Source organism: Crotalus tigris, unplaced genomic scaffold, assembly GCF_016545835.1.
Source record: "Crotalus tigris isolate CLP2741 ecotype Arizona unplaced genomic scaffold, ASM1654583v1 scf7180000018940.2059657, whole genome shotgun sequence".
NCBI classification, from domain to species: domain Eukaryota; kingdom Metazoa; phylum Chordata; class Lepidosauria; order Squamata; family Viperidae; genus Crotalus; species Crotalus tigris.
Genome location: NW_024097284.1, coordinates 1,857,357 through 1,874,823, shown reverse-complemented (window position 1 = coordinate 1,874,823; position 17,467 = coordinate 1,857,357). Strand labels below are relative to the sequence as shown.

General features: G+C 34.3%; 2 protein-coding genes across 9 annotated transcripts in view; one reads left to right on the top strand and one right to left on the bottom strand.

The window, feature by feature from the left end:
- The window catches only part of MASTL (microtubule associated serine/threonine kinase like), a 36,428-nt gene extending 30,999 nt beyond the window's left edge, over positions 1-5,429 (top strand). For all 3 annotated transcript variants that reach the window (XM_039357705.1, XM_039357704.1, XM_039357706.1), the window contains one exon: positions 882-5,429. In XM_039357705.1, the coding sequence (XP_039213639.1) occupies positions 882-1,039 (158 nt within the window). In that variant the 3' untranslated portion in view covers positions 1,040-5,429. The remainder of the gene's footprint in view (positions 1-881) is intronic.
- ACBD5 (acyl-CoA binding domain containing 5) overlaps positions 3,261-17,467 on the bottom strand; it is a 34,378-nt gene continuing 20,171 nt past the window's right edge. For 5 of the 6 annotated variants that reach the window (XM_039357709.1, XM_039357708.1, XM_039357707.1 and 2 more), the window contains 8 exons: positions 17,079-17,195; positions 14,513-14,731; positions 13,172-13,275; positions 11,891-12,152; positions 11,267-11,466; positions 10,106-10,147; positions 8,894-9,003; positions 3,261-5,578 (listed from right to left, as the gene is read on the bottom strand). In XM_039357709.1, the coding sequence (XP_039213643.1) occupies positions 5,566-5,578; positions 8,894-9,003; positions 10,106-10,147; positions 11,267-11,466; positions 11,891-12,152; positions 13,172-13,275; positions 14,513-14,731; positions 17,079-17,195 (1,067 nt within the window). In that variant the 3' untranslated portion in view covers positions 3,261-5,565. Of the gene's footprint in view, positions 5,579-8,889; positions 9,004-10,105; positions 10,148-11,266; positions 11,467-11,890; positions 12,153-13,171; positions 13,276-14,512; positions 14,732-17,078; positions 17,196-17,467 lie in introns of those variants that run through there. The other variant, XM_039357712.1, reaches the window with a different exon arrangement.

The following is a 17,467-nucleotide window of genomic DNA, read 5'->3' as shown; positions in this document are numbered from 1 at the left end:
GCTGCCATAAAGAAGAGGGAATTAAGCTATTTTCCAAAGCACCTGAAGGCAGGACAAGAAGCAACGGGTGGAAACTAATCAAGGAGAGAAGCAACCTAGAACTAAGGAGAAACTTCCTGACAGTGAGAACAATTAATCAGTGGAACAGCTTGCCTCCAGAAGCAGTAAATGCTCCAACACTGGAAGTTTTTAAGAAGAGACTGGACAGCCATTTGTCCGAAATGGTGTAGGGTTTCCTGCCCGAGCAGGGGGTTGGACTAGATGACCTCCAAGGTCCCTTCCAACTTTACTATTATTATTATTATTTTTCCCACGAGAAGTTGAAATTGATTGATTAAACCTTTTTTTTTTGCACATGGCGGCGGAGGCTTAAAGCGAAAAGTTTTGTAAAGCCCAGCTGAAGGCGTAGGACTGGGGCAACGGTGCGCGTGCCTACAGAGACGGCTCTGCGTGTCACCTGTGGCACATGTGCCATAGGTTTGCCACCACGGACTTATAAAATTCAGAAATTGCAGGATTGCTTCCAGGAATTTCCAAGTTAAAGAAAGAAGGACTGACATAAGCATTTGATAAGAGATTATATTTGTTAAGGTATCATTTCACAATCTAAATACAGGGCAAAATTGGTAAACATTCTTATCAGTTGTGTTTAATTTAAACTTTAGTCAGGAGACTATTGAGAGACTAAGTCCAGGTAATTAATTTAGACTAAATTCTGAAAACATCCAGAATCATAAATGAAAATAATTAGAACAGTGTTTGTCAACCTTGGCAACTTGAAGATATCTAGACCTCAGTTTTCAGTATTCCCCAGCCAGTATGTATTAGAATGAGAAAGGCATAGAATTAAATCTAACACATTCTTTAATTATTCATTCTAGAGCTGAAGCTTCATTCCCTCTTTCATGGTATGGATTGGGATAATCTTCACAATCAGACTATGCCCTTTATACCTCAACCAAATGATGAAACAGATACATCCTATTTTGAAGCGAGGAATAATGCTCAGCAACTAACAGTGTCTGGATTTAGTCTGTAGGATCAAAGAAAAAGAGATGTGAAGAGGATTTCATATTTACCATGACAAAACTTCCTAACACTTATTTTGTAACAATTTCATTTTTAAGAAAAGGATCTGCTTTTAACTCAGTCTTTTTCTGTAAAGGCTATATTGAAATAGTATACAGAAAAAGCTTCTGACCTAAATTTTTATTTCAAGTACTGCACTTTATATTAATTGTATTACATAATGTAATCATGGTATAATACTTTCCTACTCAAGAAAAATTACTTTTCTGCTGCTGTGGGTATTTCCAAATATGGGGAAATGACTGTCTTTGCTATCAGCTATAACAGGGAAAATTAAATGCATACAATGCAATTACCATTGTGCTTGTAATTATAACATGACACCTCAATATTAAAATATATTTGAAACTGATTTCAGGTCAATCTGGAGCTGTCTTTCTGTATTTTCAGTGCAATCCAAATAGAAATTAGTCTGTTTTCAGGCATTTAATTTATGTGTTAGTTATCCTGCTGTTTAAACTGTCATTATTCCCCAGTGGTCTCTATAATTTTATTGTCAATGTTTTCATTCCTAATTCATCTATGAAAACTATGGCACAAGCAAAGCAAGAAAATGTTTAACTATTGCTATGTTTTTGGATAAATTATATTGTCATTTTAAATATTGAAAATGAGAAGTTTGCATGTCGGTATGGAGAAAAAAGAATCTTTATGCATGCTTATTCAATGTAGTATAACTGCAATTCAGCGAAACAGAAAAGATAGTGGGATATTTCAATTACTATGTATTTAAAACATTGAAAATAAAAAATATGTATATATTTTGTAGTGGATATTTCTAATTCTCTTTTGAATTAAGTACTGAAGTTTCCTTGTTTTAGAATGTATTACTGTTGTAAATATGAATTTATTTAAATAATGTTCACATTGAAACATTTCTCGATTTTTTTCCATGTCTCCTATAGGGGGCCAAAAGGAGTTTAGTAACAGTTGTATGTTAGAAGGACCTTAGGATGGGTGCTGGATTACTTTAACTGTTTGGTAGCAAGATTCTTTTAGTACTACATGATCAATTTGGAACAGAGCTTCAGTCTATATTTTTAGTTGGTCTGATTGCATTTCTGAAATTTAATGGATAACTCTTCAATGTTCTCAAGTAACTAAAAGCATATTTACCCTTTTTCTCTAGCTATTGTACCAAGATAGATTCCTGGCAATAAATTACCTATGATAATTATATCTGATTCTCCGTCCTATAAGTAGAACCAGTGCTTTTTTTTCAAAAAAAAAAAAAAAAAAAAGTGCCGGAACTCACACACATCATATTACCCGCCTTGCCTACCCTACAAGGTTCCATCCAAAAAAGGTGCCAGAACTCCGTTCTGGGCCTTCTATGAGAAAAAAAGCCCTGAGTAGAATAATTATATTATGGACACCTAGAAAATATTGGCAATTTGTTATCTTTCACTGCCAAAAAAGCAAATATTAATAATAAGTGTTATATAACACAATTTTAAAATAAGTCTATATATTACAAAACCAATATCCTGTCCATAATATTTCCTAATCACTTATTCTTCATTTCTAATGTTAATTAATGGACACATATGAAATCTGATGCATGTCTTCTATTAGGCATATGTCCATTAATTTGATTATCGTTAGAATTTATCCACTTTGTCAATTTGCTACTGTATATGAATTAAAAATGGATATCCAGATTACCTGTTGAAATATTTACTGATTTTACCAAAGATAAATGCTTCTGTTATCAATTTTGGGGAGAGACAGAATTTTGTTTCTACAATTTTCAAATGCTTTTTTTCTCCCCTCCTTTCTTGGTTCATACTGGAACTCTATAATGCTTTTTTATTGTCAGTAGGTTGATTGTTGAGATTTAACTTGATATGGTCTCCATTTAAACTCTTAATGTATGCATTTATATAAAGACTTATATCAGAGTTCATTATTAATCTGGGAGTCATGGCATTTCCCTTAAAGTTTCCAGCTGGCCTATGATACAAACTGGTATATAATTATTATTTTGTGGGTGTGAGTGCTTTTGTCAACATTTTACTCCGGCAATTGACCGGACAGGCTACTGCATTTTTCTTGGCAAGAATTTTTTGTGCCTAAGGAAAGATTAGAATTCAGTCCACAAGTGTATAATCTGTGCTTTAATCACTTCACCAAAACTGACTCTTACAATTACATAAGACAGGGTAATATACTCCTATCATTCCTTTATTTTAAATGTTATTTTACAATATATTAAAGTGATTTATCTTAAAATTTAACTGTAAAAACATGTTCTATATAATACAGCAGAAGTGTTTGACTTCTGCAATTACAGTATTTGTATATAATAGATATAAAGTTGATTTTCAAATTTTGAGACCTTACATTAGAGCAGAATGTTTTCCCATTAGTCTCATCAATTACGGTATAGATAGAACATCATTATCTAGAAACATATCAGCTTCAGTTCATTTTCTTTTTCACCATAATCAGGAGACAATCACCTTAAGCTGTATTTTAAAACAGCTGAATATCATATCAAACAAAAAACTTAACCTTTATTGTTTGTTTTCCATCTATCTTTCTAATTGTATTTAGAAAATACAACAGCTGTTATATCCCAATATAAATCTGATCAATAGGCAGAAGTGTAATATGATAACGCTACAATGATCTTAAAGCAATTTAGAGCAAAAAATAGACTATGAAAGCATTAAAACAGGAAAAGTTAAAAGTTTACAGGAAAATTTTACTGTAACAGTTAAATATTTTGCTTACCTGTTAACAGTAAAAAGGGATGTTCTGGATTTAGCAAGATGCAAACAACAGAAACAGCCAGCTGTGGCTTCACAGAATATTCTTATCTATACAAGCTGATTGAATTTATAATCAACTGTTGCAGGAAGGCAGGAGTATGTGATCAAAAGAATGGCCAGTGGTGATCCAAATTCTGCCTAATTTTATAGAAAATGTGAACAGAACTTCAATCACACTTACACGGTCACCACCTTAATTTTTCTGACCATATTCTGCAGATGCACCTGCACAAAGATCTATCTGGTTTGAAGTATTTACAATACCTTTCCTCAAAGTGACATTCAAAACTTATTAAATCTGCAACTGTAGCAGACTTAGCAATGACTATAGCTAAAAGATTTACTGTTTTATAAATTTGAGAGGCTTCTGGACAAAGAGCTCAAACTTCAGGGGATGTTTTAACCGTGATGAACAGTCATGAGAACACAGCACCTAGTTTTTGAATAACAATGGCACCAAATTTAGGGTTCCTGGGTTTGTTTAAATCCCCTGGCGGGTGGGATGTACCTCCTGTGGCCGTTCTGATGTTCAAATTAGTCAAAAGGAGTTGTATATGCTCTTAACAAGGCATATTACAATTTTTTTTTAAAAAAAAAAGTGAATCTGCCTGCAAGTATCATAGTCTTATTCATTTTGATAGATTTCTTCCAGTGTTGGATACAGTACAATAAATTGTCCAGTTCTGATTAGTCAGTGGGAGTAACTTAACAGCAGGGTTGTTTGCATAGCTTTAGATAAGGTATTGCTGTTATCGGTAACACCCTTTCCCACTGGTATCCATTTACAAAGTATTTCTTTACAAATGCACAACAGCATCATAGGGTAAGTTTTTAGTATACAAAACCTATGACTAAGTGTTGGTTAAATTGGATTTTTTGAATAAAGACAGTACTTGCCTCTTTATTCAATATAAGTGTTTATAACTTGCCTCAAGTTGCACTGAATTTAGTATCTTCAGGGCTGTTTTTATTCTTTATCAAGCATTCTTTCCAATGAAATATTTTGAATCGATCATTCTATTTGAGACTCCGTTTGGTGTAGATCTCAGTGTATTCTTACACTGAGATGTATGGCTATGCATAGTTTTGTGGCTTTTAAAAATATATAATTTTGGTGGCACCTGTGAAAGCAAAATCAACAGCCTCAAGCATTTAATCTTATTTATTAAAAAGTTATCACATATAGTAGCAGTTAGAAATTAGACATTACTCTTAAATGCAATCATAGCAATTCTGCATACTTCAGCCTTTGGGGGGGTGTACTGTTTACTCAATCTATTGCGTGTCTAACCAAAATGCTGGCATTATAAAACAAATTATACAGCTACAGTACCATGGAATTTGGGGAATCGGGATATATGCTTTCAAGGATTTTTCTTCTCCTTTCTAAAGACTTTTTTTCCCCCAGTAGAAACTGAAAACTAAGACATTATACAAACTGTTCATCAGGAAAGTATTGTCATAATAATTGTAGTTCATATGATTGCTTAGGACAGTTGTATTTGTTCTATTAGAAATATAGTAAAGATGTCTCATTCAAGTATAGAATCTTCAATAGTGCAAAAAGAAAAAGAAAAAATGTAAAGGAAAAAGACGAAGGATGTTTTAATTATTCCAGAGCTTATAGTTCCTGCGTTAATTACGGTATTTTTCAAAATCTTCCGATCCTAATAGTTCTTACATAAAATCAGGAATGGAAGGCTCAGTTCGGTTTTCTGAAAGAGAGAAGGGGCAGTGATTATCAACTTCAGTGCATGCATTTCTACTGAAATTCAGGAATATATATTTCTTCCAATGAGATTATTCCTCAATATTCATGCAAGGTGCCCCCTTTATTTCTCTTTTATTTGAAAATAAGAGAGCTCGACAATTGATATTATTTATAGTCTGGACTTTAACATGTATGCACAGAATTAATAAAGTTAAATGTTATATGTAAAGTTCAATTTATGCATTTTAATCTTCCAACAGAAAATATTTCTTTGCAACAAAATTTCTGTTGCTGAAGTTCTTAAATATTTAATAAAGCTCTCAGGTTCATGTATATTCTTCTTTTGTATCTTCAGCTAGTCTTTGACTTACAATCATACTAAAGCCTGCCCATTACAGTCGTAAGTCATGAACAGTCCTAAAATGGGTCACCTACATGACCAACCCCAATTTTATGACTTTTTTGTGGAGAAATGAACGCAGCAATTGTAAAGTGACTGCGGCAGTCCTTAAGTGAATCAATTGATAGCTATGGAGCATTTTTGCTGAAAACTAGATATAAATGGCAGGTTTGACAAAAATGTTGTAAAGTACAGTCACGCGCCTGCAGGACACTGCAAACAGCTGAAAATGTGGAGCAACTGCCAAGGCCTAACCTGTGGTCACATGATTGGGGGGGCAGCCACTGGAACTTCAGAACCAGGTTGTAAATATCCTCATGGAGGTCTATCATAACAACAGTTATTTAGCAAACAATCATAAGTCGAGGACCTATATGTTCATTTGGGAAGCTTCGATAATTATTTTTAATTGTATAAATATATGAATTGGGAAAGAAGATACTATGTTAAAAAGGTGAATTGCTCTTTTAAATTCCCAATCAACCTCACAAATATTCCTTGAGTATTATAAAATAGTAGCTTTTGCTTTGTCTCAACCACTGGATACATTTATAGCCACAAACAAAAAACTGCATTCAGATTAATGTAGTTTGAACTCAACCAATATGTCTGAATTTTTCTCCCCCTGCTTCCCTAAAAAGATTGATGGATACTAGATAATTCTGCATTTTCTTTGATTATAAAGTAATTTCAAATATGTATCTGTAAGAATACCCTTTTCTTCATACAGCAAAACAAGAATTCTACGCTCTTGTGAAAATCCTTCCTCATTGCTGATGATTATAATCTGCCAAAATCAAAAACAAAACCAACCAGCATCCAGAGGTCTGATAAGGATTTGTTATTTTTCACTTCTAAGTAACTGATCCAATAACACATAACAAAAATCTTTTTGAAGCTTTGTTCCTATTTTAGACATCTTTATGGACTGATACTGAAGGGCCTGGCTGGATGGAAGGGTAGTAAGATGAACAGCGAAAAAGAATTCAGAAAGAGGGGGGGGGAGCCTATTGCTCCATTGCTCAATAACAATAATATTCACAGCTGAGAAAGTTGCTTATCAGGAATGGCAAGTAGAACTAAATCTTGTAACTCTTGCCCTACTTACACTAGAAACCCTCTGCAAATTCTGTGCTATTCCATTCTACAGAATAACAGAATTGGAAGGGATTTTGGAAGTCTTCTAGTCCAACTCCCTACTCAATCAGGAGACCTTATACTATTCCGGACAAATGGCTATCCAATCTTTTCTTTAAATCTTCCAGTGTTGGTACACCTACAATTTCTGGAGGCAAGCCATTCCATGATTATTCTCACTGTCAAGAAATTTCTCCTTAGTTCTAGGTTGGAACTCTCTTTAATAAGTTTCCATCCATTGCTTCTTACCCTGCCCTCAGGAGCTTTGGAGAATAGATTGATCCCCTCTTCATTCTGATAACCCATAAAATATTGGAAGCCTGTTATTGTATCATCCCTAGTTCTTGTCAGACTTGTCAGCAATATTAACATGTCATGTTAAATCAGTACTATTCCTCTGCTGATGTAGCCTAGAACTGCATTGGCTTTTTTGGCTGTTGCAGCACATTGCTGACTCATACTTAACTGGTTATCCACTAGAACTCCCAGGTTCTTCCAACAGTTACTGCTATGGAGCCACATGCCACCTATTCTATCCCTGTGCATTTCGTTTTTCTTGCCCAAGTGAAAAATAATATTTTACTTGCCAACGAATTCGATTTTGTTGGACAGGCTCAGTATTCTAATCTGTTAAGATCCTTCTGGATCTTGAGTTTATCTTCTAAAATATTGCTTATTCCTTCAGCTTGGTGTGGCCTGCAAATCTGATGAGTTTCCCTTCTATCCCCTTATCCAAATTATTCATTAAGATGTTGAAGATATTGGGCTCCTTGGGATACCCTATTGCATGCTTCCCTCCCTATAATTGTAGTTCCATTGAATACTACCTGTTGATTGAAATTTTGCCCTTTTAAAACAGACACATATACAAAAGTTCAATGCTTTGATCCCAAAGTTGGATCTTGACTTTTTTTTAACACAACTCAGGCAATTGCTCTTGTTTCTAATCAGGTTTTTATGGAGAGAATACCCTTGAAGATTATCTTCACTGATTGATCTGGCATAACATTGCTGAATAAATAAAAAGAAATAAAAATTTGGAATAAACAGATTGATGTGTTAAGAATCAGTAGAAACTTTTACAGGATTGTGTTGATGACAGATCAATATGCAACTTTCTTCCAGGAACACCAGGAATACCAGAAGGTAGGTTAGATTCAAAGACTAAGCTAATCTAGCCCAGAGTCACCCTGTGTTCCTCTGTAGTAGAAAATAGATTAGAAATTATTTCAGATCAGTCCTAACCAACACTTCAGCTATACACAATGCTTTCCATTACCAGTATTCATTAAAATGTTAATATGACCTATAAAATCTGCAAATAGATTACATCTATAGTATGTACTAGTACACTCTCATTATTTTAGATACATTTATACTTTATTTCCACCTTTGTAACTTGCCTCCTATTCTGGATAAATCCAACGAAAGAAGCATACAAAAAAACAATGTAATGAAACTCGAAGATTATTCAACTGCCCATTCTCCATGTACTTCTTGCAGAAGAGGATTTAAGATGTTGCTATTAGATGGCTCAATTTAATCTTAGCTAGGTGGTGCCTGGTGTTTTCCAGCATAACACTGATTGACTGGAATTGATCTTTTAAGGTTTGTGAAAGCATATTTCTCCCAGACCTAAATGCCAAGCTTTTGTATACAAAACATGCATTACTGTGAAAGAATGTCTTATTTTCATTCCCAAGACTCGGGGATAAGAATTAGGTTGTTCCTAAAGGTTCAGACATAAAGTGTATATAACTCCAATCCATACTTTTGTCTTACCTTCTTCTTCTTTGAAGATATAAATGCACCAGCCATTGGGCAACAAAGGGCCATAAAACAGCAAAGGCTAAAGCACCAGGAGAAATCTCAAAGGACCACCATGATGGTTTCTAAATGGCATAAAAAATTTATATTCACCAATAAATATTAAAGCAGCATCTGCTATAAAAATTTCAACATTAAATATTAAATATTATTTATCAAAAATCATAAATAAGATGCCTATCAACTATTTAAAAACACCTCCACCAAGATGACCATCACCTCCCAAGACTTTGGAATAATTGTTGTGCTGAAAAAAACTTAAGGATTACTGTATAAATTTGCAACCATAATTGGTTCACATGTTATCACTAGTGAACACTGTTCTCCTAGACTTCATCGTTATTCTGAAGAGATTTTTTAATATTATGTACACAATAAAATTATACTTAATATAAGACTATAGAAATTGTCCTGCAATTTGAGTATTTTCTCTGTAAGAACATCAACATTCAGAAACATTTAAAGATTTAAATTACCTGTCAGCAACTGCCAACGTAGCAACACAAATTTGTTTCTTAACATATATTAAAAAGTTCAATATGGTGTTTTTGTTTCATTTATTTTTGTTGGCCATTCTGTCTGAATGCTGGCATGCAATCTTTGTACATATAGCTCTTGACTTCCAACTATTTATTCATTGATGGTTCAAAGTTATGACAGCCTCAGAAAAAGTAACTTATGACCTATCCGCAAACATTATAACTTTCATACCAACCCTTGTTGACAAGTGATCACAATTTGGCTGCTTGGCAATCATCTTGCATTTATAACAGTTGCAAAGTCTTGTAGTCACATGATTGCAATTTGCATTCTTCCCAGCTGGCTTTTGATAAGTAAAATCAATTGAGAAAGCCAGATTCACTTAATGATCATGTAAAAATATCCCCCAAATCAGGTCCAGTTACTTGATGACTCATTAATGACATCATTGCTTAGGGTCCAAAATTCCAGTCCCAGTTATGGTCATAAGCTGTGAACTACCTCTAATTAGGTGAAATTATTAATAAACACATTCGTCTTCTCAAATAGTTAAAATAGCTTTTAAAATAGTTTCTTAGATATTGTGGTGCAAAAAAACTCTTCCATTCTAGCCTGTACAATTTAAGAAAATTACAATAAAGATCAAAACTGATTTATATATATATTAAGAAGTAAATAAAAACCTACCTTAACAGGTGCCTCAGGCTGATAATTTGAACGTAGTGTTGCCTACAAACACAAACCAAATTGAACAAAGTATTTAAAAACATGTTTCAAATTAAAACTTTATATTGTGGCATATCTTTTGGGATCTGTCCAGATATAGTTTCTGCTCACATTTATTAAAAAATATGACATATAAGAATTTAGCTTAAGGAATAGCTAATTGCCTCCTTATGTGAATTTCCCTGTTCTCTCTTTGTCTCTATTACATTCCAGAAATGTTTTTCCATTTTTCCTTTTCCAATTGGTCTGGACCTTACAGATAGTTCTGTAACAAAATAAACTATAAGAAAATTAATTTTTTTCACTTTGATTAAATAGTTTAGATACTGCAGTTCATAAAAGAATTAGAATAGTAAATAGTAAAAAAAAACCCTGTCTTTCAAAAATGTCTTCTGTCTCTATTTTCCTTTTGCTGGAGTATGTGGATATCAGTAGGAAGTAGATTCCCTCAAAAGTAAAAAAATAGTTTAGCTAATAAGCTAATAAGCTTCTAAAATTTAAGAAAGCTAGATAACCCATGTCATGTTGGGTTTTAGAAGTATTTCTTTTCCTAAACAGAGAAACAGAATGGATCAAGGGCCAAAAAGTAGTTGTAGCAGAAGCAACTTCCTACCAGCTTGATTGTCCTCTGACAGTCAATGATGGGACCAATCTACCCAATCCCCAGAGGGCTAGGATGGGGCCAGTGTACTAAATCTGCAGGCAGTAGCCCATCAGCATGGCAGCACTGAAGCAGCTACAGATTTGCTAAATTTTAATCTCACATGAATGATGTTCCTGAATTTTGAACACATTGTGTAAGCACATTTGAGGTATCTTGATTCAAAAATTGTTCTATGAAGCACTGTTTTGCCCAATTGATGGTCACAGTCAAAGACACATGAGAGTTTTAATAATCAACTAGACAATCCATGACCCATTGTTCCAGAGACATTTCCGTACCAAATTCAATAATGGCAGGGCTTCTAATGTATTGCCTTCATTGGAAAACTTCTTAAAAATTCAGGGAGATATTCAGAGATATACCTGCCTTGAAAATACCTCATATTGAACTGTACAGCACTGTATAGATAGATAAACAGACAGACAGACTTCCTTGGATACTTATCCACATACATTTACCTGTGTAGTTGTGAGTGTCTCAAGTGCATGTAATCGCTGAAGAATATTCTGCATATCTTCTTGCAATTGTATGAGTACAACTGCGATCTGTTCATTGAGGGTGCTCCGTGGTCCTCTGTCTGAACCCCATCGTTCTCCATCTCCTCCACTGCCCATCTGTCCACCTTGGGCACCATCTCCTAAAGGATACATTCTGTGTCCTAAATTAAGGGAAAATACTTTTAGAAGGAAAGTAAATGAATCAGAGCTACATATATTTTCAAAAAGACTTAATGGTGCTTGTACACTGTGCAAAGTCAGACGCCTCTCTGCTTTCCATAAAGTGGCTAACTTTTTCCAATTCTCCAGTAAAATGTGAAAAAAGATGTCACTACTTTAAAAGGATTCTTAAAGCAGTGCCATTTTTTAGACTTGCACTAATAAAGATGTGGCTGCTTTAATAAATAGCAGAGAGTTCCACAGCTATATCATTTTCAAAGTGTGCCAGCCGTAATATGTATTATATATAAATATAATTTATGCATCAACCATGCACAAAACCATTATTATAAGAAATGTTAAGAATGACTTTATATATGCCTCATTTATGCAAGCGTTCCAACAAAATAAGTATTCTAATAATACCTCTTCCCCTTCGAATTCCATAGAAATCAACCTTTTCACCATTTTTCTTCTCTTTTTGAGGGCCTCCATCATTTGCTTTGCCATCTTCACCGCCACACTTGACTTCACCCTTTCCTTCAAGTGCAGTTTCCTTTATACTTTCTGCTTTGTGGTTTCCAAGTTCAAGAAAACCAGAAGTTTCTATAAGATTATTATGATCTACTTCTGAGAAAGTTAATGGATGTCTGGAAATTTCTTTGACTGATGAGCTGATTTCTGGGATCTATAAGTTTATAAGAGCAAAAGGCACTATTTATTTATCAAATTTGTATAGCTGCCCATCTTACCCAAAGGAGTCTCTGCTGCATAACAAACAGGTAGAATCACATGTAAAAACCACAGATTAAAAAAATGTAAAAAGTCACATTAACAATATATATTATAAAAATAGATACAAACCCTAGCTGAAGAGGGGATAAAAATAACTAGCCCAGCAGTGGAGAGATCTAAGCATTTCACTGATTCTTTGAGAGCCCCAGGTGGGCCTAATAACAATATCAGATCTTGAGAGCCTTATGATAAATATATCAAAAGTAATTGAACTAATTTAATTTTTGAGAGAAGAACTTTCTATGAGTCAGGTATCATGGCAGAAAAGTTGTGCAATCATGTGATCAAAATTCAGGCACTCAGCAATTTGCATATATTTACAACAGTTGTGGCATTACTGGGTCATATGATTGCTATTTGCAACCTTCCCAGCCAGCTTCCAACAAGCAAAGTCAATTGGAAAAATTGGATTCACTTAATAATCATATGGTTCATTTAACAACTTCAGTGATTCACTGAACAATTATGGCAAAAAATGTCATGAAATCGGATGCTTTAACAATTGCTTTAACAATTGCTTTGCTTAGCAATGGAAAAGCAATTGTGGTGGTAAATCAAGAACTATCTATATCTCTCTCATTATAAGGTGATCTTAATTATCAGCCTCTCCCTTACTCTTTGATTTTAATTAAATGCAAGTTAAATGCAAAGGTGCATAGATGAAAACTATTACTTTTTTTAAACTAACATTATGCTTCAGAAAGATGCAAAAGCTATCCAGACTCTTGTAAAAGTTTTATTATTGTTTATTAGAAACTGAAACTGATATATATCAGACCTGAATTCTTTGACCAGAAGGACAATATAAGATGGTTACTGTTTACAGTCAAAAAAATCATTTTGTGTATTTGTAGAATGATTATTATGTAAAGATTTTTTTTATATTACAACATAACAGATTGCAAAATTTACCTCCTCTTGTCCAAATTGCTCCATTGAATCACAGTATATTTCATTATCTGAATCACTTGTCAAGAGTTGAATTCCAGACACTTCAGTGGTGTCTTCATTTTGACCTGTGTATACATGACCAAATACTTAGTAACAGTAGTGACGTAATACTTAAATATCAAAGTAAAACTATCTAATCAAACATCAGAATTAGCATTTTTAACTTAGCAATTTGTAAAAGCTGAATAATTTGCAAAAGAGCAGCTAGACATAATCTTTCTTTGCAATGATAGTTCACAATAAAACAGTGCTGTTATATATTTTTATATCTGTGTGGATATGTTTGTGTGTGTGTGTGTGTGTGTGTATGCAAAATCAAAGGTTAACATCTAAAAGATTTTTCACTCTCTACATGATAGGAAAACAAATTGCACATTTTAAATATATAATTCTTAATTATGTTAGCCCAGTCTTTTTCTTTGTACATGCAAGGCTTCTGGATAAATATCTAAGATATGCTCCCTCAGTCTTAGTCAATCTGGCCAATCTGGTCTGGGTGTGTAACCATAATCAGATTAGTTGGGAATATGCTAGATTGAGAAATTGAACGACATTTTGGAAAAGACTTTATTCCAAAGGCAAGAAAAGACTGGGTTGGCCCATGCCATCACAAAAAGCCATGCTCAATTTGAGAGCATCTTTGCCTTTATTCCATCTGAAGCCATGCTCCCAATTTCATTGTTTACACATACACACTTGTCATAATTTAGATTCATTTTGCCATATCTATTGATATACACTATAAAATATTCTATATGTAGACACTATTCTATTTTTATACCTCCTTTTCTTCCATAAGTGTTGACATTGTTGAAAGGGCAAAAAAAATTAAGGGCTACCTGAAGCACTTTTACCATATTTCTTCAATATAGGGTTGTATATAATATCTATAAATGTGTTTGCAGAAAAAAATATTCATCAGCTTCAACAAAAAGCTGACCCTCTTTTGGATGATAAAATTTAAGGAGGTTCCATTATTTGCCCATTATTTAAGCGGACAGAAAAGTAAGTAGGAAATATTAATTTTCCCACTCAAGCAGGAAAACAAACAATCAGAAATTAGGACTACTTGGTTGCAGTAAAAGGAAATAGGTGTTTATGGTATTGTGGCATGTCTATATGAAAGGCTATTTAAATTAATTCTTCATTTAAACTGGGCACCAACCCACTGATTGCTCTCCTATATGCATCAGTGCTTGAAAACAAACCAAGCAGCCCCAACAGGAAATGTTTTCTAAAAAATTATCCACACTGGCAAACATGAATGTGGATTTGGATAACAAAAGCACCTGAAGACCATACCTTGATGAATAGAATCCCAGTTAGGGATGACTGGTAACTCAAGGCACTTTTCATTTTTCTTTATTTCATCATCCACGCTGATGCCATTCAAGTTAGATTTGGTCTGGATGCCATTGCTCAAGTCAATGTCAGAAACAGCATTACAACTGCCATTAACAACCACACCATCTAAGTCCTTATCAGGGGATGAATTTTGTTTCATATCTTCTTCTGAAAGTCCTAACCATATAAATTTACAAAAAGAACCTCATTATAACATACTGAATTTTTACAAATACAGGTAGTCCTTGACTTACGACCACAATTGACCCCAAACTTTCTGTTGCTAAGCAAAACAATTGTTAAGTGAATTTTGCCCCATTTTATGATCTTTTGTACCACAATTGTTAAGTGAATCACTGAAGTTGTTAAGTTGGTAACATGGCTGTTAGCTGAGTCTGGCTTATCCATTGACTTTGCTTGTCAGAAGGTTGTAAAAGGGATCACATGATCCTGGGACACAGTGACCATCATAATATGAGTCAATTGCCAAGCGTTTGAATTTTGATCATATGACCATGGAGACACTGCAATGGTCATAAGTGTGAAAAATGTTCATAAATCACTTTTTTCAGTGCCACTGTAACTTTGAATGGTCACTAAACAAACTGTTGCAAATCAAGGACTACCAGTGCATTTTTAATTGTTGACCAATACATACAGTATTTATGAACTAAATATTTCACAAATTAATCTAAATGATCATTGATAATAAAAGTGCTTAAAACAGCTTGTTCTTTAAAAATGTATCAATCTACTATGTATATATATATTACATCTAACAACATACGTGCCACCAATTTTTCCAGACAGTCAAGGCAACATACATAGCAACTTTTCCCATTTCTCCCACAACAACTTCAAATGTTGGGTTAAGAGACCATGAGAATGATCCAAATTGGCTCTAAACTTCCATGGCTGACCCATGGGTCTGATTTTTCCTAATAACTTGCTGTCAACACATTTTCATTTTGTACAGGAAAACTGAAATTTTAATTGTCATTAGAAAAAAAAGTGGTTACACTATAAACTTATCTGGGAACAGAATCTTTGTAATTAGGTGCAACTGAATTCCAAGAATCCAACTACCCAAGTATAGAATTACAGGATTTACTTAGAAGCATTAAAAGATTTCTCAATTGGCATGGCATAGAATCAGCTTACCTGAAGAATCATCTTGTCCCAATTACTTCAAACTGTTCCACCGGTTAGGCAGGAAGGGTGTGTTACAGACTCCTTTGGTTAAAGAATTTTGACTGGTGGCATCTAGAACAGTGGTTCTCAACCTTTCTAACGCCGTGACCCCATAATACAGTTCCCCATGTTGTGGTCACCCCCAAGTGGGTGTGGCCACCAATAAGAGGGAGTAGGACAGCTAGGGAAAAGGGGAAAAAAATGATGGACTGCGTGGTTTGGCGACCCCCGTGAAATGGTCATTCGACCCCAAATGGGGTCCCGACCCACAGGTTGAGAACCACTGATCTAGAAAGAGAGCTGCTCTACTCTATGGAAAAACTTGCATTCAGAGGTGACATTGGTCCCCACTTTTACGGCCTTCTGGAACAGCATGAAGATGGCTCTGCCAACTGGCATGAGGATTGAAGAGAAGCATGCAATTCCAGATCTAGCGGGTGGCTTGAAAATGATCCCTCCACCTTTTAACTGTCTCTAAATTTGTTTTTATTTGTGTTAGGATGTTTTCTTATGGTTTTATGATTTTTACCTATAAACCATCCAGAGACAGTGAGAGGGACAATGTCTAAATTTGATGTAAATGAATCATTCTTTCATTTTCAATACATTATAATGTATTGATATTCATGCTACATAGCCCAATTCTATAATTGCTTATTTGAAACATGCTTTATTATGTGCAATGAGATTAACTCATAAATAAGTGACAAAGAATAACATTCTGAATTATTCATTTATTCAATTCATTATTATCCCTGCACTTTTATTTGCAATATTTCAGAAGCGTTTGCCATTATCTCCTTCCTAGGCTGAGAGAAAAAAGCTGACTTCATGCCTAAAGCGGAATTAGAACCCACAGTCTCCTGGTTTTAGGTTTATAATCTTTAACAAATAGGCTCTCTTTCAGAAGTTAAGGGCTGAGAATTATCAAATGGGTTTATGTAGCTTATTTTCACTGGATAATAAACCCAAACTAGTTCTTTATAATACTGGACTTATTTTATATATATTACATATTATAGGTAAAAACTTCACATGGAGATAAACTTCTGGAATCCCTGACATTGTTTAATCAAAGGAATTCAGAGACCACCAACTCAGCCACTTCAGATCAGCTGGACAGACACTATGGAAGACAGAAAGTCCCTCAAAAAACTAGGACCTACAAATTAAAATATTGAAAATCTAATATAAATAAGAATCATGCTTTCGCATTATTAGGAGAACACAACTATTTCCTAACAAGGTTTGCCAATTTTTTTTTTCTGTCCTGAGAAGCAGCTTTATCAAAAATCTGTGAAAATGTATATGCTATTTAGAAATAAATATGTACCTTTATCAATCTGCTGGACATCTCTCAATTCTTCCTGTTGTGCTTCTTCCTCCGATTCTGCTCCACTGTTGTCATTTTCTGATTTTCCATTCATAGTTGGCACAGCTTTGTGAAGATCTATTAAGATAAATTTTATTTACCTAAAAACTGTGGCCGTAAAATAATTATTTAGGTACCTAATTTTTAAGATCGCACGATGGCTCAGTTATTAAAGGTGCTAAGCTTGCTAGCTAGAAAGCTCACAGCCTGGGTTCAGGACCTGAGCGTTGCGCAACAGGGCGATTTCTCAATCCTTGCCTCAGCTCTTGCCAACCTAGAAAGGACACAAATGTAAGTAGAGAAATAGGTACCACATCAGTGGGAAGCTAATAGCGTTCCATGCACCTTGG